The following is a 23,445-nucleotide window of genomic DNA, read 5'->3' on the forward strand; positions in this document are numbered from 1 at the left end:
TCGTCTTATGTTCCCCTATCTTATTTCTTTCTTTTTATATTCCCTAAAGCACTTCGTGATTTTATCTGTGAAAAGTGCTATATAAATAAACTTTACTTACTTACTTACTAAATGATAAGATATTTTTCTTTCAGATAAACTGAAGACATTAACTCAGAGAAAGACAAACACAGGATTTGTTGACATTATTTATTTTCAACAGTAACAATCCCTGCTTTGAAATGCCATAACTTATCCACAGCTTCTTTTTACAATGTAAGAAAATAGAACTGATTAAGAATCAGCCCAGCAGTAGGGCTTTTAAGACACATGTGAAATGCACTCAGGCAGAATCTTACAGATATTTTTAAACATTTTTGTCCCACAAGGAGATTGTTCAGGATGACAGAATGAACAGACATGTTGTATAGTACACACAAAAACAGCACTGATAGCACCTGGTAAAATGTCAACAATTTAGAATTTCAGGGAACTAGTTGCACCTCAGTGTGCGAAAAGCTGTGACAGTGGTAATTAATTGGTGATACTAGATGTAACTTATCTAATAATTTGAATATGAGACTCATAACAGCTTGGTTCACACTGCTTTTCATTGTAAACTGTGCAAATACAAAGTGAAACGACATAAAACATGTTTGATTGTAAATGCATAATATTAATGCACATATTGATTGTGTTTTACCAGGATGGAACCTAAAGCCAACAGCTGTTTGGTTTCTTATCAAAGATTACATTCACATTTGTTTCACTGGCAGCTTTACATGGTGGTACAATCGTTTTTCCTGCATTTCCTAATCCTTCAAGGTTTAACATTTTGACTGTTTACAATTACAGAAATCATCAATGTAAGGTGGACAAAGAGCCACAAAATTGTCAGTGAAATAACAGAAAAGGATTATGTAATTTTCTTCTTCAGTGAACCTTTTAATTAGTACCTAAATCAATTAAAGCTTTAACTTATTTAAAACTTTATCACTTTAAAGAAAATAGTTTGCCTTTCAAGTAATTAACATTAATAAACCACTGAAAATGTTGGTGTTACTTTTACAAAAAAGTAAAATAAAATCAATAAAATAATCAAAATTAACTGAAATAAATTAATATGTAAAACAATTTATAAACCACATGTGTCCAGGGTTTACTTTATGTTTGTAGTGTAAATACATTTGCTTTAATACTTTTTGGTTTAGGTCTCCATTAAAGATTGTAACATTTGACATACATCTACCACACTTTGGGTCTTTTACCTCAATACTTTTTGAGTTCAAAGGAATTGGCCTGTACCACCATGTATAAAACTGTAATAAAAAATAATCATATATTGACAGCTGCCACAAAATGTAACAACAAATTCTTTGTCTTTTTTTACTACTTCTTTGTTCAGAAATTTACTGATCTTAATTATCATTATTTGTTTTTTTTCCCTGAAGATAATTTCTTCATTAAAGTTAGACTTCAACACTTTGGGAAATGTACTTACTCACTTACTTTGGAAGAGTTAGATGCAAAGATTGATATCTATCTCCAGTCTCCTGGAGAAAGCATGTTGTTAGCCTAGCTTAGCATCTCGACTGGAAGCAAGGGGCAGAAATGCTAGACAGAAATACTATGGAGATGGATAAATTGTTGTTCATCAACATTTATGTTTGTGTAAACATTTTTAAAAAATCAAATAAATGAGGCTTAGAGCAAGCTTTAACTTTTGCTGTGCTAGGTTAACAGTTTCCCCCCCATTTCTCTGTCAGTCTTTATGCTAAGCTAGGCTAACCACATCCATGCTTACCACAGACATGAAATTGATATTAATCTTCTCATTTTACTCAGGATTGCCAAAATATTGAAGTCCCTCTTTGAGAAAACCATAATTATTGATGTTTTGCCCAATTATAGGAAATGGATGAATACTCTTTTTAAAATGTTTAAATAATTGGCAAACTGAAGTCTCACTAACAGTAAATAATCAGTGTTGGCACAGCTACTGACTAACTTGAACATATTCCAGCACAGGGATGACTTCTAAAATAATAATGTTGTGAGCAAAATAATAATGATGATTTTTTTTTCTTGAGAAGCACTATGGAAAACACAAATGTAAAAGTCAAAGAATATTTAACCCCATCTGTAGACCTGATAGATCTTCCCAAAATAAGCATGGAATGCTTTACACAGATCTCTTTATCATTACATACAATGTCTGTGTGTGTTTAACAGTGATACTATTGGCACATAGGGCTCTAAAGAAGATTTTGAATGTTCTGAAATGTACAATAAAAACACGAGTACAGTGATAAGACCGCATCAGCTCAGTGCATCCCTTTGTAAACAGCCAGTGAGAACCTGTGTGAGCTACAGTGGAATGGTTGCGCTGTACACCTGATGCCTGTGTGGTCAACTTTACTGCTGGAATGGTACAGTGCTCACGCCTCACTCTCGTAACCCAGTATGGGAGCCAGCCATCTCTCCACCTCCTCCACACACATCTCTTTCCTCCTGGCATAGTCCTCCACCTGAAGACAAGGGCGGTGAAAATACAGACAAAAGATCAGCCTGATTTTGTGTCCTCTCAAATCTTCCATCTTCAAGTGAAACCTCAACTTTCAAAGTGAAATCCCTGTTTAGATACGAAGCCGACCGATATGAGATTTTTGGGGCCGATACAGATACATATTTTAGCGGGGAAAAGATTAATGATATGCTGGGTGATTTAGTGATTTTTTTTATTACAGGATATCTTTTAAATAATTTCCAGGTTCCTGGATGCATAGAAACCAGACGGCAACCTCTGAGGCTGAGCGATGTGGCAACCTTGGAAGTGAGCCTGCATTCTACCAAAAATTCCTACAGGGGGCGCTTGGCGGAGGTTGCAGAAGCATTTTGGTCCCATCTATCTCTATACAAAATAAGTCACTTCTCACTTGGTTTATTAGCTCAGAAGTTTTTTTCAGGACAACACTATGGTCTCAATCACTAGTTTAAAATATTCTTCAAGACAATTTGATGTTAATAGTGTAAATAATGGGGCCATTTAGAAGAAAATAGAAGATAAAGAATCATATGATTCTGGGCGTGGCTACCTTTGATTGACAGGTCACTAACAAGATAAACAGTCATCAGGATAGAAGAAAAGCAATGCAAATCTACGGCACCGTCAATGAAGTTTTTTTTTAAAACATAAAACAAAAAATTGACCCTTTCACACTAAATTTTCACTAAATGAGAGTTTTTTTGAACATTTTGTTCATTAAAAATGTCTTGTTCAGCGTCTGGTTGGACTAACAGACACTCCAAGGTGTTTCTGTTAATTTTTTTGGGTAAGTAACATACATTTTGTTTTTTTTGTTTTTTATGCGAGCCAAAATTAACATCCCAGTTATTTATACAGTTAATGTTAACATGAATTAGCAGCGAGTTCGCAGCCAAGTGCAGTCAGGTTGCTGGTGTAGATGGTGTGTAGTGCTGTGTCCTCAGCAGTCAGTCAGATCAACCTCTCTCTTGTCCACAGTCCAAATATGGTCTGCTCCCAGTTTCCAAAAACAAGAAGGCAATATATACGAAAACATAGATGGCAACGAGTCTAACACCAAACTCGATGCTTCAACCGGACAGTCCACAAACCAATGGGAATGTCACTACGTCCACTATTTATATACAGTCTATGGTAGAAATCTTGATAATTACAATATTGTGCTTCTTACTTTGATTGCATTTAATCATTTTTAAAAACAGTCTGTGAGACCTGTCGTGATAAGCGCAACTGTGTACTAAACCAGCTTGACAACTCACGCACACAAGCATCAAGAACGGGGCACCTCATTAACACTGACAGCATTTTCTCTCTTTTTTTTTTTTTTTACACCAGTCAAAGTTGTGGATAGTTAGTTATACCTGCTCCTTGGTGATCTTTCCCACAGCAAAGTATGACGCCTGAGGGTTGGAGAAGTAAAGTCCAGACACTGAGGCAGCTGGCGTCATGGCCAGGGACTCCGTCAGACAAATACCTGCGCATACAGGCAAAACACACACACATGTAGCAAAGTAATATGCACACAGCAACGACAACAAATACCCACACTAGGGCTGGGCGATAGATCGATATAAAAGATATATATCGATATATTTTACATGTGATATGGAATTAGACCATATCGCATTTATCAATATAGTTCTTTTTTTTCTTTTATATATAAATGCAGCCCTTACTAGGATTTGTCATATTTAGTTCTTTTGTAATGTTCGTTATTCTTTTCTCATATAAAAATATTTATTTTAGAACAAGCCTATTTTATTTCATTCATTCATTATTTTTATTTAAGACATTTTGTTTATTTAAATGTGCACTTAATGGAGCTTTGATTTTTTTTTTAGGTACTCCTGTTGTTATACAGTATTTATGTTAATTTAAATAAACAGTTTCTATAAAACTACTTGTGACATGTCATATCTTGCTTTGACTTTGACTGAACATTTGCTCTCTAATCCACACAAGCGCACACAGGAGTTTCATTTTGACATAGATTTTTATAAGCTGTAGTGGGGGACTTTGACATACAAATGAACGTCCATTCCATTTAAGGTCTTACCAAACAAGTTCACACAATGCTGACTAAACCTTTCGCCACTTGTATTTCACAGTATACTGGAGGGGATTTTTTTTCCTAGGTGGGTGAAGACATGACCTGCCCTTCACAACTTCTCATTGGATGATCAACAATTCATGGCTCAGCCAATCACAGCAAACAAATGTTCTGCTGCCTAGCTGATCATCTGGCTACCGACCCAGCGCTAGCGGCAGCCTGACAAGAGTGGTCCCTGAATAGAAAGGTCAGTAGTAAATATTGGATCAAATTCATGGTTTATTAATAAGTTTACCGTTAGACGTGTCTAGATAGTGTGGGGCTTACAGTTTTTAGTTGATAAGCCCAACTAAACATGTTTGTATTGTGGTGACAGTGTATTGTGTTTCTACTTCAGCAATTAGCTTAAATTAGGGACATAATCTCTATTAATTCAATACAGCCTACTAATCCTTGATTATATCGACATTTTCAACACATTTTCATTAAACATCTAACTGAAATTCAATTATATTTCAACTTTTGTATCTATTTTATAATGAATATTTCTGTCAGGGTTTCCAGCAACTCTTAGTTATATTCACTTCATTTTGTTTTCATGTCATATCATTAACTCCCCTGTCATTTCAGATCCTACCACTCCCACCTGCCAGTTAATCAGTTCATTCCCTTTACCTGGTTCTTTGCTCATCTCATCACCTGCAGGTCATTCCCTCATTAGTTCCCCTGTATTTATACTGGTCCACTTCCACCTGTTCTCTGCCAGATGGTCTTGTGTTTCACCAAGCCTTCCAGCGTTCTCTTGTCTGTTTTTGCCTGATCTACCTGTTCTGAACCTGCCTGTCTATTAGATTTTGGATTCCTGCCTGCCCCTTGTCGGATTTGTTTGCCTGTTTGGACTGATCTCCCGGTTTTGACCTTTTTTGCCCGAACATTAAGTAAACTGAGTTTCCTGCTGATCTACTGTCTCTGTGTCGTGCTTTTGGGTTCTACTCTGCCAGTACTGGTGATCCTTACAAATTTCAGTATCATTTTTTGGACAATGCACACACTTACAGAGCACACATTTCATATATCTGTTTACACTAAACTTTTTTCTTTTCATTTTCAGATTTTCAGTTTAGTGAAATATTGTTGTTCAGTAAATGTTTTTGGCTATGGTTTAGGGCTGGGCGATATATCGATATATTTTTAAATGTGATATGGAATTAAATCATATGTCACATATATCGATATAGTTCAATTTTCTCTTTTTAAATAGAGACCCTAGCCCTTACTAGGGTTTGTCATATTTAGTTATTTTGTAATGTTCATTATTCTTTTCTCATATAAATGTTTTTCAGAAAATTTTATATTATATATTATAAATATATATTTTATTTCATAGGCTATTTTATTTAAGATTTTTTTTTATTTAAATGTGCACTTTTTTGAGCTTTGACTTTAAAAAAAAGGTACTCCTGTTAGACAATATCTATGTTTACTTAAATAAACAGTTTCAATAAAACTACTTATGACATGTCATATTTGACTTTGACTAAAGATTTGCTCTCACTTTGCGATAAAAATATCAGAATATATATCGCATATCAATATTCAGCCTAAATATATTGGGATATGACTTTTGGTCCATATTGCCCAGCCCTACTATGTTTTTGAATACCTTTCATTCTGCCTGTATATACCACTTAAAAAAATTTTGGTATCATTATTTTCAGCACACCCTCACCTATATGACCTGATGATGATGATCATATTTTCACGTTGACATACTGGATCAACATTTTGAACACATAAAAAACCCCACAAAAAATTGATTTTGTGTTTGTGTATTTTTACTTTCAAAAACACAAATCACGCTTGCGTGATGGGTCACTCCAGAGGGTTAATTAACCAGCCAGCCAGATGAGACTGTTCAGGAGGAAAGTGAGGGTCAGTCTTTTTCATACTGAACAGTCAGCACAAAGAAAGTGTTGTTTCAGTATGGCCCAAAAGGAACATCTCTCTCACAAACACGTCCCATGGGATGTTATGTGTACTCTGTAGAAAATCCAATCCCTCACAGCATTCACTCTAAAGGTGCGAACACATGAAATGCATGTTTTCCAGCCTTCACCACCTTTGTCTCTAAAGAATCCAGAGAAACCCCTGAGCATGGAGTGCAGTGTTTAGCCCACAATGAAACCCCCTGATCCTGCTTGAAAGAGGAAATAAAATATTTTATTTGTTGTTTAGCCTAACTAATTTTGATGCCCCCGGATGTAGGCCAAGGTTATTATAGTTAACGGAAACTAACAAAATAACGAAAACTTTAATGGAAAAAACATTTGTTAACTGAAATAAAAATAAAAACTAGTTTAAAAAAAAAAGATAGTTAACTGAAACTGTAATTTGTGGTTACAAAACTAACTAAAACTAAATATGATTATAGTGAAAATGTCCTTCATTTTCGTCTTCATCAACTTTTTTCATACGTAAAACCCTTTTGGTTGATATGAAATCTATTTCATCTATTTGGTTTTATGACTTAATAAACTTATTGGGGCTGAGATGGATCAGACAAAGGAAATAAAGGAACATTTATTGTGACTTTTTGGAATCTGGCACCCAACAAATACCCCATTACAAAAAAACTAAAACTAACACTAAAACTAAGCGTTTTCCAAAAAATTAAAACTAATTAAAACTAGCAAACTCACTCAACAAATTAAAACTAACTGAATTCAAAAACAAAAAATCACAACGAAATTAAAACTAAAACTAATGAAAAATCAAAAACTATTATAACCTTGGTGTAGGCTAACAGACCATTGAAACAGACAACAATAGACAGCCATCAGAAACACTATCAACAGTCAATTGTTTCTCAAACAAAAACACTGAATAAAGCAGTGCAATATAACAATACAATGTCAAATTTCAAGTGTCATGTGTAATGGTGTAATGTAGTTTCATTAAGCCACTTGTTAGCAACCATCTTTTTAAGGACACTTAAAAATTTAAAATTTCACAAGTGGGGGTATTTACTAATGTAGTTTATGTTGTACAAAAAAACATCTCTTCAGCTTGTGTCAAACACAGACCTTATTTCAGACATCCAACCAAAAACCCATTCAAAATCCTCATTGAGTTTGAGAGGCTAGACCCCATGGCGCTAAAATGCTAACTTACTTCTTGGTTTAAGAACTTATCACTGTTCTATAATGCTTGCTTACTTAATGAGATTTATTTTCAGTTTATTTGTACCATATCAAGTATAAAGACATACAGATTACATACAGACCTCACACCTGTCTAAGATATTTGTTGTTGGACATAATTTTGTCGGTCTAAAAGGTCTGTTTTAGCACTAGCAAGGTGTACTTATTTTCCAGTATAACATTGCGATGGTCAATTTGAGAACTTATTAGCATTCAGGTTGAAATCTCCAATATTACAATACAATGTCAAATTTCAAGTGTCAATCATTGTCCCAGTGTCTCCAAAATCTTGCATTGTGTCATCCTTACATGAGTGCAAGTTAATGTGCTGAGAAGAGAAAATTAATGTATTTTCATTCAGCTGTACAGAGTCCACTAAGAAAATATCTGACCACAGCACTGGATACTTTAAGCTGCAGTTAGAACAGTGTAATGGTTGAGGGCTTACCCGTCTTCTCCTGGATCCCGGCCAGGCTCCACATGGTGGTCTTCTCTGTGTGGTCAGGCTGGCTTGGGTAGCCAGCTGCAGGTCTGATGCCCTGGTATCGAATTCTGTGGAGGTCTGAGGCCTGCAGATCCTCATCAGTGCTGTAGCCCCACAGCTCCTTACGCACACGAGCATGGAGCTCTTCAGCGAAGGCCTGGATGACGGACAGGAGGTTGTAACAGAAACCAAAGAAACACCAATGTAGCCCCAGTTAGCTCGTCTTTCAGCACCAGTGGCTCATCAACCCATGCAATATTCAGCAGTGTTAGGAAGCTGTCCATGCTGTACCTCGGCCAGACGGTCAGCCAGCGCTTTGACCATGATACTGCTGTAGTCGTCTCCTTGAGCCTGGAACTGTTGACTCAGCTCCTCAGCTCCAAACACAGACACAGCAAACACACCGATGTAGTCTGCCACACCACTGTCTACGGGGGCAACAAAGTCAGACACACACAGGTGGGGCTCTGAACTGGAGCTGTCCTTCTGCACCTGCAGCGCACACACACACAGAGAAATATGTTACTGTTATTTTAGAAATGCATTACCATCCATTTCTGACCAGCTTAGCCAGCTGAATAGAGAGGAAACTAAATGACGTATTTTTGTAGGCCAACTCCGAAGTGAGCATCACAATGGCGTCTATTGAGATTCTGATGTTTCTGCATTTTGTTCAGCAGGATAGTCTTCACAAATAAACACCACTTTTATGATATTTGAAGCGTTAACCCAACATGGGTCTAAAGTGACCCAACAAATTTTTTGTATTCTATATCTTTGCAATAAATTAATTTCATCAGTTTCATCATTCAGCATTTCAGGTTTTCCTCAAGTTTTTGTTTCCATTTCTTACTTTTTGAATAAGAGCCCTTTTTTCATCACTACGCTTCTAATGCACAAGATAATTTTTGACCCATGTGTGTAAACTTGATGTAATAATAAAAAAATATTTTTCTATCCAAGTATGAAAGGAAAAATGGATATAATGATCTGTTAAAAAAAATAAATATTCAAACAAAGGTGTTTACATGTTGTGCATCAAAGGGTTAACAAGCTGACAGAAGTAAAAAGCTAACGTTATGCTATAGCTAACTAGACCACAATCGCATACCGTTAGCTTCAGACGGTCTCTGACAAGCTAACCAGCAGTTCTGACAAGCTAGCCAAACCATAGCCTAATAAACTGTTTATTAACCTAATCTCTGAAAAACATGACTAGAGTCTGTGAGGTGGACAACTACAGTTGTCGGGGACATTAAACATCATCACACCGGACACAGACAGGAACTCTCTCACTAGAGAGAGTTCCTGTCTGTGTCCGGTGTGATGATGTTTAATGTCCCCGACAACTGTAGTCTCATTTAGCCACTTGTTAGCTACCAACATTTAAAGGGCACGTAAAAACTTAAAAAATCAAAACCAAATGTATTTACAAATGTATTTTATGTTGTACAACAACACACGAACATCACACGAACTCTTCAGCTTGTGTTAACCACAGACCTTTTTTCAGGCATTTAACCAACAACCCATTCAAAATCCTCATTGAGTTTGAGAGGCTGGACCCCAGGGCGCTAAAATGCTAACTTAGTTCCTGGTTTAGGAACTCAATCCTGCTTACTTAATACAAGATTTATTTTGAGTTTATTTGTACCATACAAAGTATAAAGACACACCTCACACTTGTCTAAGATATTTCTTGTTGGACATAATTTTGTTGTTTTAAAACGTCTGTTTTAGCACTAGCAAGGTGTACTTATTTTCCAGTATAACATTGTGATGGTCAATTTGAGAACTTATTAGCATTCAGGTTGAAATCCCCTGTAGGTTCAGTCTTGGGGGGTAAGGCAGAAATTAACAACTTTGCCAGCTTTTCCAAAAAGTGACAAGACGACCCAATGAGAGCCGACAAGAATGTACATCAGGCACACAACATTGTGTATTATGCAGCATGTACCTGTTGCCGTAAGCCATGAAATGTGCCAATGGGCTTGGTGTGTACTGTTGCATCATCTTTGTACACATGGATGTCATCGCCATCACTTTGGGCTCGCCAGAAGCCCACCAGACCCCGCCCCTCCAGACTACCACTGCCAATCATCTCGCTGAGCAGCCGCTGGGCATCATCAAAGACTCGCCGAGCTTCCAGACCTGCAGGAAACAAACATTAGTCAGGTCAGACATCGTTTCACCTGCACGACAACAAGGCTGGAAGTCTCTCTACTGACAATGTTGTGGTTCTGTAACATATTTTTTATAAGATCAATGCATGATAAGCGGCATTTTTATCTCTTTTTTGTGAATAATGAATTGAATATGTAAATATGAGCCAAATAAATAATCTTGCATGTAACCATGATAACTTGATTACTCTGTTACATTTATTTAGAGCAGGGGTCAGCAACCTTTACCAACAGAAGAGCCATTGTTGGCAAAAGAAGAGAAAAAATGTTGGAATGGAGCAGCAAACCTTATTTTGAGCCTTATGATGAAGCAAAATGCAGCCTACCAAGTCTAAATTAGCCTACCAACATTACTGATAGGTCTTAAGGAGCATTTTTTCCCCCAACTTCTCTTTACTGGGTTTTTTTCTTTCGTTCACACACAAAAATAAAGAAGATACTAGAAGACAAAAATAAGGAAGGTAGAGTTAATTTATGCTTGAAATCAACACAAAAGAACAGAATGATAGTAGAAAAATAAAAGCGATAAAAAAATAAAAATAAAAACAAAAACCTAGCTGTGGCCAAATCAGATATCAAAACACTAATAATAAGGTTTACACATAAAAGAAAGATTTAAATAGTAATAATACAACTTGGAGGATGTCAAGTGTTCTAAAATTTACAGTTTTTAATTTTTCATGGGATTATATTTAGTATAATAGTCCATAAATGGCTGCCATATTGTGTGAAAGGTATTACCGCTCAGGGTGAATTGTATCTTTTCTAACTGCAAATGTTTCATTATATCATTCATTAAAGCTTGATAGACTGGAGGATTTTTTTTGTTTCCAGTTCAGCAGAATTATTCTTCTCACTAACAGAGTCACAAAACAAATCACATTCTTCTGGTTGTTTGATAAAGAGAGCTCCATTGCAGCTGACCCGACCCCAAACATTGCAAGAACTGGGTCTGGTTTAATATGTTTCTGGAAAATCTCAGATAAACTTTGAAATATCCTAACCCAATAGGTGGCAATTGAAGGAGCATTTATTAATGTTTTGCAAATGAAAGGTTAAAGAAAGGTGCCAGGCTGTAGACTTTTGTAAGCTATAATGCACATTTTAGTTGACTAAAATGTAAAAAAAAAAAAAAAAAAAAAAAAAAAATTCATGCTGTACATAAGCTACACATTTTTACAACTGAAGAATACACATTGCTTTGGGCCTACACTAATGATAAATAATAACTAAAGAAATATAAATATATATCAACATTTTTTTTTTGTCACAGCCACAGGGAGCCCTGCAACCGGCCTGAAGAGCCACATGAGGCTCCAGAGCCGCAGGTTGCCTACCCCTGATTTAGAGGGAAAAATTATAAACTACTGCATTGAAATCTTCAAAAACACAAGTTTTATTTTGGCTAATTTATATTTACATCACTAAGTGCTAACATCATTTAACAAAATAAAATTCATGAGCAACAATTGAGCATGTCGTGTGTCAGAATTGATACTTGTGGTATTATTTATGAGGATCGCTGACAGAGGATGAGCTCATACCAACAGTCTTGTCTTTGAAGATCTTGGGGTAACCTCTGTTGGGGTATTTTCCTCTTAGTTGCCACACATCAAAGAAAGGCTTCCAGTCGATGAAGTCCAGCAGACTGTTAAGGTCGTACCAGTCAAACACACGGGTGCCCAGAAACTGAGGACACACTGAAACACAAGACAAAGAAAAAGCATACTTGACGAGCACTTCCCACAGTGTACCAAGGCACTACAACTAGTATGTCCTCTGTACCTGCTTGTTCAAACACCTATTTAATTTATATGATATTTGAAGAGATACTGCATACTTTTATCAGTGTATCTGTGGTACAGTTTTGTTAAAATAACTTCAGAATTATCTGATCTGAGCTAACTTACCTGGTGTGGGCATAGAGAGCCAGTCAATATGAAAAGCCTTCTCTCTGGCCTGGGAGAGAGACAGATACTGACGATCCTGAGGCAACAGAGGGAGAAGAAAGATAAGGATTTATTTATAATACACAACTCAATATAGTTGACATCAAAATGCATGCAAACACAGGATTGTTTAATTTTCATTTATTTAAATGAAACTTGGAAAACCCATTCAGAGAGGACCTTGATAATGAATGGTGCTGAGGTACAATACATATAATTAATGCAGACAAAACTACAATTAATTATGACAATATAGAAAAAATCAAAGGTATATGAATTAAACAAAAAGCACAGAAATAATACATTTTAAAAGCAATGACAGTCACAATCAATAAAATTTGTCATTTAATCTTAGAATGGCCTCAGATGCATTAGTTGGGTCAACTTAAAGTTCTATTGAAGCATTTTCCCAAAAAAAAGCACATTAACAAAAACAGCTTCCTTACTCTATATGCATTTTTGGCTATGTCTGTGAGCTGGTACAACAGAGACTAAATAAAAAAATAAAAAAACTGATCCTTCCTCACCAGCTCTTTAGCGTTTTTTGGACCCTCAGTCTCTACATACTACTTGTCAGGCAAAATAAAAGTACAATGATTCCTCTGGTGATGTTGATTGTGCGTTTATTTCCACACATAGAAAATCCAACACTTCAGAAAAAAATAACTCAATCCAATTCTCAATAACAATATTATAAAAACCTCCCCATCATGTGACTAATTAGGTTCAACCATAATCAGGTATTTTGCATATTTACAGAATTAATAATAAACCATAAATATTTACATACATCCATGAACACATTATATAAAATATAAACATAAATAAATATATTTACATAACTACACAAGATCCCCTGCTCCCACTTCCTACTTACTCATTTATAACAAGTGGCTAAATCGTATCACACTTAAGGCGTCACGTCCCCGAGGATCTATTTCGCCGTGACACCTCACACAGACTGAGCGGCAGGTTGTGGTAAATATGCTTCATTAACTTAGCTCAAATTAGCGCAATTAGCATAATCCTTTATACAGGGTTCTTACACTTTTTCAGTGGTCAAATTTAAGCACTTTTCAAGGACTTTGAAGGTTTTTCAGATTTTCAAGCTTTTCCAGGACCTTATAACGGTTGTAAATGGCATGTTTTAGATGAGTACTTTGATATTAAAAGGGGTAATTTCACTTTACCATGCAGACAGCGATGGTATTACACAACTAAAAGTAGTTTGCTAATCTCATAAAACACACACTGGTATGGGAATCTAGGAGCTAGAAGCAAAAGTAAGCTCACAAAAATCATCAACCGTCAGCTGGTGGAACTAAACACGACCCAAACTAGGAGGAAAGACCCACAAATAGGATACTTCAGGACCCCTCACTTCCACTAGGAATTAGAAAAACTCAGATAGGCTATAGGCTATTCAGTATATATATTTTTTTCCATTGAAAATGCGGTTATCTATAGTCAGGTTGCAAGAGAAAAACAGTAAGAATTTCAAGCATTTACAAGCACTTAATCCAAAATCCAAGCACTTTTAAACCTTGAAATTAAATATTAAAATTCAAGCATTTTCAATGTATTCTGTTTATACTTTGTTATCAGTTTTCACCCTTGGTGTACTGAGTCCATGTCTGTGCGTTTCTGTTTACAGGCCGTTTACGAGTGGACTAACGAGCCAGCAACGAGCCGACCCTGCATCCATGCCGTGTGTCTCCACCCTTACTGGAAACCCACACCTGAATATACACAGTTAATCAATAAATGTCCTTTTTTCCCTGCATCTGATATGTGTTTTATTTCCAATAATATACTAAATAAGGGGGTAACGGCGAGCCCGTCATCACACTACTATTGTGTTTTATTACCAGTTCTACTCAACCAAAAAATTCCCCAAACTACTGTATCTCTGGACCTAATCACACACATTTAGGCTATTCTATGTGACCTTCTTCATTGGGTGTTTCTACCAGATGTTTTTACCTTCAGGGACTCGTAATGCTCCTGTCTGATCTCCTCATACTCTTCTTTCAGGTCCTCAAAATACTCCTCCTTCGCTGCCTCATCCAGGAGCTGTGAGCACTAAGACAGAAAAATCAAAAGGAGAAAACACACTCAGCTTTGGACTTATCCAACTGGAGCAACTAAACATCTTTTTTTTTTAAAGATATTTTTTTGGGACATTTATTGATAGAACAGAGCGAAGGAGGAGACAGAGGGGAAGACATGCGGGAAAGGGCTCCGAGTCGGATTCGAACCCGGGGCCGCCCGCTAACGAGGACAATGCCTCTATGGTACGCGCTCTACCAGGTGCCATCGGGAACGCACCGCAACTAAACATCTTTGTTTGCTGGGTTAGTACGGTTCAGTTGGGCCGGTGGGAAAGATATCAATCCTGGTATGGACCAAACGGGACTGGTCTGCTTTCAAGCTGGTGTGGTTAGTTCGTGGTTTGTAAATTATGGCAGATAGGCCTATATGATTGTTTTTAAAGTACATCTTCAAATCCTTAAAAACTGATTGTGAATTTTGTTCCAGAAGCAATCTGGAGTTTCCTTTCCTGGGGCAAGTGGACAAGTAGTAGGAAATGTAGAGTTTTTTGGGAATTGGTTATAATTGCAGCAAGACTGCTTGTCAGACACAATGCGAAAAAGGTGTGTCTAAAAACAAGATAAAAACACTAAATCTGAGGGAAATTATCTTGCTGCATGGACAGATAATTTCACTTGACAAGATTTCTTAAATTAAGATTATTAAATCTAGAAATAAATATGTTGAATGCTTAAAATAAGAAATTAACTCTTAAAACAAGACAAATTAAAGCTGCAAGCAGCGATGAACTGGCTCGAGCACTGCAAATTATTTGTTTCTTACCAAGATGAAAAAAAACTTTAGATTTAGAAGTGTTAGATAATTCATCTTGTTTTAAGAATAAATTTCTCATTTTAAGCGTTCGACATGCTTATTTCTAGATTTAACAATCTTAATTTAAGAAATCTTGTCAAGTGAAATTATCTGTCCATGCAGCAAGATCATTTCCCTCAGATTGTGTTTTTATCTTGTTTTAGACACACCTTTTTTGCAGTGCACGGCCCCCTAGATGCAAAGCATCAATCTTGTTGGTTAACTGGTCATGATCAGTTGACAAGGGTCAGCTATTGGTCAGCAAAAAAGATGATGAAATAGTGTCAGTAGTGTGAGATTTTCTACAGGCCATAGTGAAGGGTTGTCAAAGGCAAGTTATATTTAGGCCATAGAAAGGTTCCAGTGACGTCTTACCACCACCACGCTCCTGGAGGCGTCCAAAACATGGATAGCAGGAGAACTGTAGCGAGGGGCGATCTTCACTGCTGTATGTGTCCTATCAAACACAAAATGCACGAATTACCCAAAGGGACAGAGCAAAATTTAATGTTATGGTAAGCAGGGGATGTACTACTTGCAATAATTAATTAATTTTTTAAGAAATGTATCCATTATATGTATGGTAGAAATGATTGTGTGTGGTTCACACAGGTACCCTGATTTTATCAGTTATCCATCTGTACACATTGTTACTGTTGACAGGTGTACAGGTCAAGGTTATAATACTTTTGGATTTTTCATTAGTTTTAGTCTTGACTTCGTTGTCAATTTTTCTTTTCAAATTCAGTTAGTTTTAATTAGTTTTGAGAGTGTGTTTGCTAGTTTTAATTTTTTTTTTGAAAATGCTTAGTTTTAGTTTTCATTATTTTAAGTGTTAGTTTTAGTTTTTTTGGAATGGGGTATTTGTTAGGTGCGAGATTCAAAAAAGTCACAATAAATGTTTCCTTTATTTCCTTTATCTTATCCATCTCAGCTCCAATAAGTTTACTAAGTCATAAAACCAAACAGATGAAATAGATTTCATATCAATCAAAAGGTTTGTTAAAAATGGACAAAGACGAAATTGAAGGACACTTTCACTATAATTTTAAAACATTTTTAAAACAGTTTCAGTTAGTTATCGTTTTTCAAAAAAACCCTTGTTTTTATTTTTATTTCAGTTAACGAAAATGTTTTTTCAATTCTAGTTTTCGTTATCTCATTAGTTTTCGTTAACTATAATAACCTGGATACAGGTGAATCTCAATCCATTAGAATATGATGGAGAAGTCCATTTCCAGTAGTTCAAGTCAAACACCCCCAACAAAGTATTGAGTCATATAGATGGACATACTTTTCAGAGGCCAACATTTCCAGATTAAACATACTTTTTTCAAATTGTTCTTTTGTAATATTAAATTTCTTCGGCACTTAATTTTAGGTCTTCATTAAATGTAAGCCATAATCATTATAATTAGAAGAAATGAAATAAATTAAGACATGAAATGTTTCATTCTGTGTGTAATGGATCTTTATAATGTGTTATTTCCACTTTTTTAATTTAATTACTGACATAAATAATCTTTTCTATGATATTCTAATGTATTGAGATGCACCTGTACTCTTTGGCCATGCAGTCACTAGTGTACATTTCCAACAAGTGGTAAGCATATTCCATTTATTAGAATAGTCATGTCCAAACATGAAAAATAAAATGTGACAACAATGTGCTGCAAGTTTAGTTGTCACATACTACAATGATATATGCTTGACAGAAACATTTCTACACTATCTACGGTTGACAGGTGCTCCCTGCTAAATAAATCTTAGTGTGGTATGTTTCAGCCTTGTAGTTGTCTGGTTGTTACTTTGATGTGGTGGCTCCTCCAATCAGCAGTGGTGTTGTCATTCCAAGTCTCTCCATCTCTTTGGCCACATAGATCATCTCATCTAGAGAGGGGGTGATGAGACCAGACAAACCAATGATATCTGTAGGAACAAAGCAAAAAGACATCTTGCATTAAAGCTGCTGCTATTATAAATGCTATTTCAGAGCATGCAGGCACATATGTAAACAATATGAAGGCCAACAGCACCTTAGAACTAACAGGAGCTGCTGCTTCCTGAAGTTAAGGTGCAAATTGTGCAGGTAATGCATGATTTACTAAAAAACACTGTTCAAGATTATACTAAAATAAAATATACTAAAAATAAACTATAATTTAGATTTGCACCTGAATTTATTTTTAGCCTATTTTATTTGAATATTTCTGCATAGTTGGGTCCAAGGTTATAATAGTTTTAGGGTTTTTATTAGTTTTAGTTTCAATTTCGTTGTGATTTTTTTGTTTTTCAAATTCAGTTAGTTTTAATTTGTTTTTAAAGTTTGCTACTTTTAATTAGTTTTTATTTTTTGGAAATGCTTAATTTTAGTTTAGTTTTTTATTAGTTTTAGTGTTTTGTTTTTTTTGTAATGGGGTATTTTTTGGGTGCCAGATTAAAAAAAGTCACAATAAATGTTGCCTTTATTTCCTTTGTCTTATTTATCTCAGCCCCAATACGTTTAGTAAGTCATAAAACCAGATAGATGAAATAGGTTTCATATCAACCAAAAATGTTTACGTATGAATAAAGTTGACAAAGATGAAAACAAAGGACATTTTCACTATAATTTTAGTTTGTTTTAGTTAGTTTTGTAACCACAAAATACAGTTTCAGTTAGTTATCGGTTGTTTTTTTAAAAAACAATGTTAGTCCCCACAGTTGCATTTGTCAATGTAGTGACCTCCATGATACTTTACACCCACAGACTAAAGACTTAGAGCATTCAGAGGAGGTACAGCTTTCTTGGGTATATTGACATTAAGGTGGTTTCCTTGCACGTTCCACTAGTTATTTCTATATACAGAATCTGTAGGCAACAGAACGAGCTTTTGGTGTGGGAAATGCTGTGGATTCCTGTTGCAGTCCAAGCAGGCTGAATTCTACCGAAAATTCCAGCAGGGGGTGCTTAGTGTGGCTGCAAAAACTTTTCTGTCCATTAATTTCAATGCAAAATGAGAAAACTTCTCACTTGATTTATTAACTCCATCAACACTATGGTCTCAATCGCTAGTAAAAAATCTTCTTCAAGACAATTTGATGTTAATAGTTCTAATAATGGCCCCATTTAGAAGAAAATAGAAGATAAAGAATCATATGATTTGGGGCGTGGCTACCTTTGATTGACAGGTCACTAACAAGGCGAGCCATCATCAGAAGAGAAGCAGAGCAATGCGTATCCACGGCAACGTGTCAATAAAGTTTTATATAATGTTATATAGATATAAAAAAGGATGTTTAGCGGTTTGGTCTCATAACTTTGACCCTTTCACTGTGTTTTCACTGAATGGCAGTTTATTTGAACGTTTTGTTCAGTAAAAATGTCTTGTTCAGCGTTTGGTTGGACTAACAGATCCAACTGTTCAGTTTTCTGAATTATCATTATTAACCAAGATATTACATTATTGGCTTATGCAGCATGCCTTACTTTAAACCACATGCAGAAGTAGCGCACTGGACAACCATGGCAGAAAATTTGGGAGATTTTCCCTAAAATGATATTCATGAAATCAAATACTAGTATCCATCGTATTTCCCATTGATAATAAGCAATCTAAATGGTTCACAATACCTGCTTTCTGTCTGATGGCCTCTCTGAGGATCTGATCGCAGGGAACCATCACACCCATGTCGATCACTCTAAAAGACAAGACACATCCTAAGTACAATGAAAAGCACTCGCATGTTATATGCAGAGGAATAGCACACCAGGGGCTTTTTACCAGAGTTTACCAAATAAACCATCTTATTTTGCCTAGTCTACTCACTCAGTAAAGCAAAGTTCCCCTAGTTTCCCAGCAAAAATTTGCCATAGTAATAGTTCCAATTATGTTAAATTTGCTTAATGGAACCATATCCTTCGCTCCTACAGCCATCAGGCTGTCTCATTCTTCCAGAGTTACCAGACTAACTCAATTCCCCCTCTGGGATAAATAAAGTAATTTTGATTTGATATCAACTAAATCAGGTTAATTGAAACAAACCAGGCTTATTTGGTAAACTTACACTGTGGAACAGGCCCCAGAGCATCTGTAGAACCTGATAATGTAATAAAACCTGATAATGTAATAACTTCCCGATTATGTAATACACTTTTCACCAATAATGTAATAAAGTATAACATTAATGGGAGGTTATTACATTATCAGGTTAGCCTTCATTTCGCAAGTCCTGATAATGTAATAATTCCCCAATATTCCAATAATTTAACAGCAGTTAAATTGGGTTTTACATTACTTGGGTTCAAGTGGTGATACTGTGTAGGCAACTCTAGCTCAAGAGCTCTAGCACCACCAACAGGTCAAAGTTGAATGTTTAATAACTTTTGACCCGTTCATCCGTTTTTCACAAACGAGGTATCCATGACATACGAATGCATTCAACAGCTTCTTGAAATCTAAAGGTGCTTGGTGTTATACTTTATTACATTATTGGTAAAAATTGTATTACATTATTGGGAAATGCACTTTATTACATTATCGGGAATTTACTACATTATCAGGTTTTACAGCATCCCACTGCTAATGCGGGTAGTGCTCCATTTCAGTGTCCTTATGAGACCTATGCATCAGTAATCTGATGCTGTTTAAAAAACATATGCTAGGGGATCATAAGGCAATTTGAGGTCAGTTCTATGGATTATTGGCTGAGTTATTGATGGTGTTTCACCTTAAACTGAGTCCATCAGCTCATAATATGCTGCTAGAGGGTGATTCTCATGAACATGGTACAGCTTATAGCAAAAATCCAAGAGCATCGAATACATATTTTCTTTGACCCTTTATAACATATACAGTCTAAAGTCACTGTTTAATATGAATTTATAATCTATTTAAAAAAAATTAAAGGTATTTTCTGACATTTTTAGATACACTGTGAGCAAAATTCAATACCGTAACACATTTTTTAAATAGAAAAAACAATGAAAGGTTTTGTTTTTTTTTACTTGGCAACCACTTAAATATGCTCAAGAGTAGCTGGTATCCCAAAATGTATTTTATTAAAATATAAACATATTCTAGTGCAAACAATTCTATCATTATCGTAACATTTAACCATTATTTCCTCATAAATTTTAATTCAGATTTTATTCTTTATACATTGTTAAAAACCATTGTTTGATTATATTCTGGTAAATTATACATTTTTAAACACATGTATATTTATTTTTATAAAGATCATTAAATATTTATTGTGATTGTACAAGTGTTGGGAAACCATGACATTTTTATCTGGACGCATTACAGTAATGAATTTGTGAATCAAAAATATAGAAAATATTATTTTAGCACAAAACAATGAATTGTGCCTCATTATGGCTTTATTGGTCATTCATATAAAAGTGAAATATATTTAGTTGAATAAAGTATGTTCTTTTAATCTTCACAGACAGAACTCAGACTGGCTTCATGAGAATCACCCAAGTGTCTGGAGGCTCCATTAAGGTTATTTAAAACAGTAGTTCTCAACCTTTTTGATTCGCAACCCCTAATTTAAAATTAATTTTGTCCGCGACCCCCACTCACTGAACAGAATCTCATACGCACAGTTCAGATCATACAAGAAAGAAACAAAATGACCAAAATAAGACATAAAATGACCAAAAAAAGGAAACAAAATGACCAAAAAAGACACAAAAAGACAAAAAAAAGACACAAAATTACTAAAAAAAAGGAAACAAAATGACTAAAAAAAAAAGACACAAAATGACTAAAAAAAAGACACAAAATGATTTTAAAAAAGGAAACAAAATGACCAAAAAAAGACACAAAATGATTTAAAAAAGGAAACAAAATTACCAAAAAAGACACAAACTGACCACAAAATGATAAAAAAAAAAAAAAGACACAAAATGACCAAAAGAGACACAAAATGACCCAAAAAAAAAAAAGACATTAAATGACCAAAAAGACTAAAACACATTAACACATGAACACTTTAACACAGTGGAGACAGAGCTGACTTCCAAAATGATTTGGCAACCCCCAGAAATCATCTCGTGACCCCAACTGGGGTCAGGACCCCAAGGTTGAGAATAGCTTATTTACAAGGCACTGTCGTTAAAACACTGAACATACTGGGAAGGTGTGAACGAAAATGCTCAGTGGAAAATTGTAGATGCGACTATAAACCTTCAGCAAACCTGTCTTACCTGAAGTTGTTGCAACCCAAAACCACGCCAACAATGTTCTTGCCAATATCATGGACATCTCCCTTCACTGTAGCCAGAAGTATGGTGCCCTGATAGGGATCCTGCAGACAGAGGAGCAGACATCAGAATCCAAGGACCAGAGAAAAGGACAAAATCTGCCTCTGTATTATCTCTGACAGTAGAGAGACATTCTGCCAATACATAATGTCCATTTGGGGCCAGATCAATTCTACAATGTAATTTGGCTTTTAGTTTCTCGTTAGTTTCTACTTTAGCTTGACCAATGCAAACCTAGTTTTAGTGCTGGACTGGTGCTGGTTCAACTTGTAAACCTTCTCAGAACCTGTTTGCTTTTTCCTCAGGCTAGAGGGCCACATCATTAGATTCACTGTATATGTCTTAGGGCTGGGCGATATATCGATATAAAAGATATATCGATATATTTTTAAATGTGATATGGAATTAGACCATATCGCAGATATCAATATGGTTTTGTTTTTTTTCCCCTTTCTTTATATATAAATGCTGCCCTTACTAGGGTTTGTCACATTTAGTTCTTTTGTAATGTTCGTTATTTTTTTCTCATATAAATATATTTAGTTCAAAAAAAGATTGGCCCATTTCATAGGTTATTTTTATTTAAGATACTTTTTTATTTAAATGTGCACTTTATGGCGTTTTGATGTTAAAAAAAAACCACTCCTCTTGTTATACAGTATTTTGTTTAATTAAATAAACAGTTGAAATAATACTTGTGACGTGATATTTGGCTTTGACTTTGACTGAACATTTGCTCTCACTTTGCGATAAAAATATCGGGACATAAATCAGATATCAATATTCAGCCTAAATATATTGGGATATGACTTTTGCTCCATATCGCCCAGCCCTAATACGTTTCTGCTTGAAACACTAGCGCCAACTTCAAGCATAAAAGAATATAAAGCATGATAATTTGTTGAATAAATCATTGAGGTATTTCTTGTCCATAGTGAAGCTCCGTTTCTTTTTTTAAATGACGGCCACAATGTTTTGGTTGGTGTTGCTCTGGAACCAGTTATATTTGTTTCAAGCTTAATTTTAATGCCTACTCTAAGGCTGTGCTATTTTTTAAAAGTCTTTTCTGACTTGCTTTTTCAATCAAACCATTTATCAGCGTTTTGCCTTTAAACAAGCTTCTGATTTTGTTTCATAAGACCAGCTTTAATAGCTGCCTTCTGAAATATCATTGATTTCATCCATGACCTTGTTAGGCTCTCTCTTGTAAGGGCTTATTGATTTTGGTCACGTATTAACATGTAATTCATCCGACCAAGTGAGTTCAGGGCCATAATGAATTGGTCTCCACCGTCTGGGGCCCAAGTGGGATTTAATTTATACAGCTTACTGGGTTCCTTTTTTGTCGTTTGACAGAAGCATTTAAGAAACACATTTATTTGGTTGTGGTCTGAAAGTGGGGATTGCTGTCTAACACTAGATGCACTGATAGACCCCTCTGATTCTTTAACTCCCTGCCAATTTAATTTATGTCAGAGTCAAGGTTGACTGACCAAACACAGGGTGGGAGGCATCTCAGGCCTCTTAATTGCATCCATGTTTCCCTCCCTTTAGTCTTTTCAAATGCATGGAGAGACCAGGGAGACCAGGGAAGGGAACCAGATGAGGAGAGAGGATTTCCACATGGAAAAAAGATTTAAGAGACATCCTTTCCCCTGAAGCATCACATGAAGTAATGTTAGTTTCTAATGATGTGAACTGTACCAATATAATACAGTTATGATATTAATTATCAGTGACAGGGCAGCAGTGTTCTCTCTCTGAAGCCAGTTACTTGTTTAACCCTTTGATGCACACCATGGTTCTAAAGTGACCTGACTAAGTTTTTATATTCTATATCTTTGCAAGAAATTAATTTCATCATTCAGTATTGCAGGTTTTCCTCAAAAAATTTGTTCTGA

At 35.5% G+C, this 23,445-nt stretch overlaps 1 protein-coding gene across 1 annotated transcript in view; it reads right to left on the reverse strand.

Annotated features, from left to right (window-relative positions):
- Nucleotides 1–607: 607 nt before the first annotated feature.
- mtr (5-methyltetrahydrofolate-homocysteine methyltransferase) overlaps nucleotides 608–23,445 on the reverse strand; it is a 63,957-nt gene continuing 41,119 nt past the window's right edge. Inside the window, exons 22-33 of the mRNA XM_059324431.1 lie at nucleotides 21,488–21,588; nucleotides 18,908–18,975; nucleotides 17,103–17,223; nucleotides 15,670–15,751; nucleotides 14,374–14,472; nucleotides 12,352–12,427; nucleotides 11,986–12,141; nucleotides 10,216–10,409; nucleotides 8,550–8,750; nucleotides 8,223–8,415; nucleotides 3,886–3,998; nucleotides 608–2,507 (exon numbers count right to left, since the gene is read on the reverse strand). Coding sequence (XP_059180414.1) covers nucleotides 2,418–2,507; nucleotides 3,886–3,998; nucleotides 8,223–8,415; nucleotides 8,550–8,750; nucleotides 10,216–10,409; nucleotides 11,986–12,141; nucleotides 12,352–12,427; nucleotides 14,374–14,472; nucleotides 15,670–15,751; nucleotides 17,103–17,223; nucleotides 18,908–18,975; nucleotides 21,488–21,588 — 1,494 coding nt within the window. The 3' untranslated portion in view covers nucleotides 608–2,417. The remainder of the gene's footprint in view (nucleotides 2,508–3,885; nucleotides 3,999–8,222; nucleotides 8,416–8,549; nucleotides 8,751–10,215; nucleotides 10,410–11,985; nucleotides 12,142–12,351; nucleotides 12,428–14,373; nucleotides 14,473–15,669; nucleotides 15,752–17,102; nucleotides 17,224–18,907; nucleotides 18,976–21,487; nucleotides 21,589–23,445) is intronic.

This window comes from Centropristis striata, chromosome 21 (genome assembly GCF_030273125.1).
Source record: "Centropristis striata isolate RG_2023a ecotype Rhode Island chromosome 21, C.striata_1.0, whole genome shotgun sequence".
NCBI classification, from domain to species: domain Eukaryota; kingdom Metazoa; phylum Chordata; class Actinopteri; order Perciformes; family Serranidae; genus Centropristis; species Centropristis striata.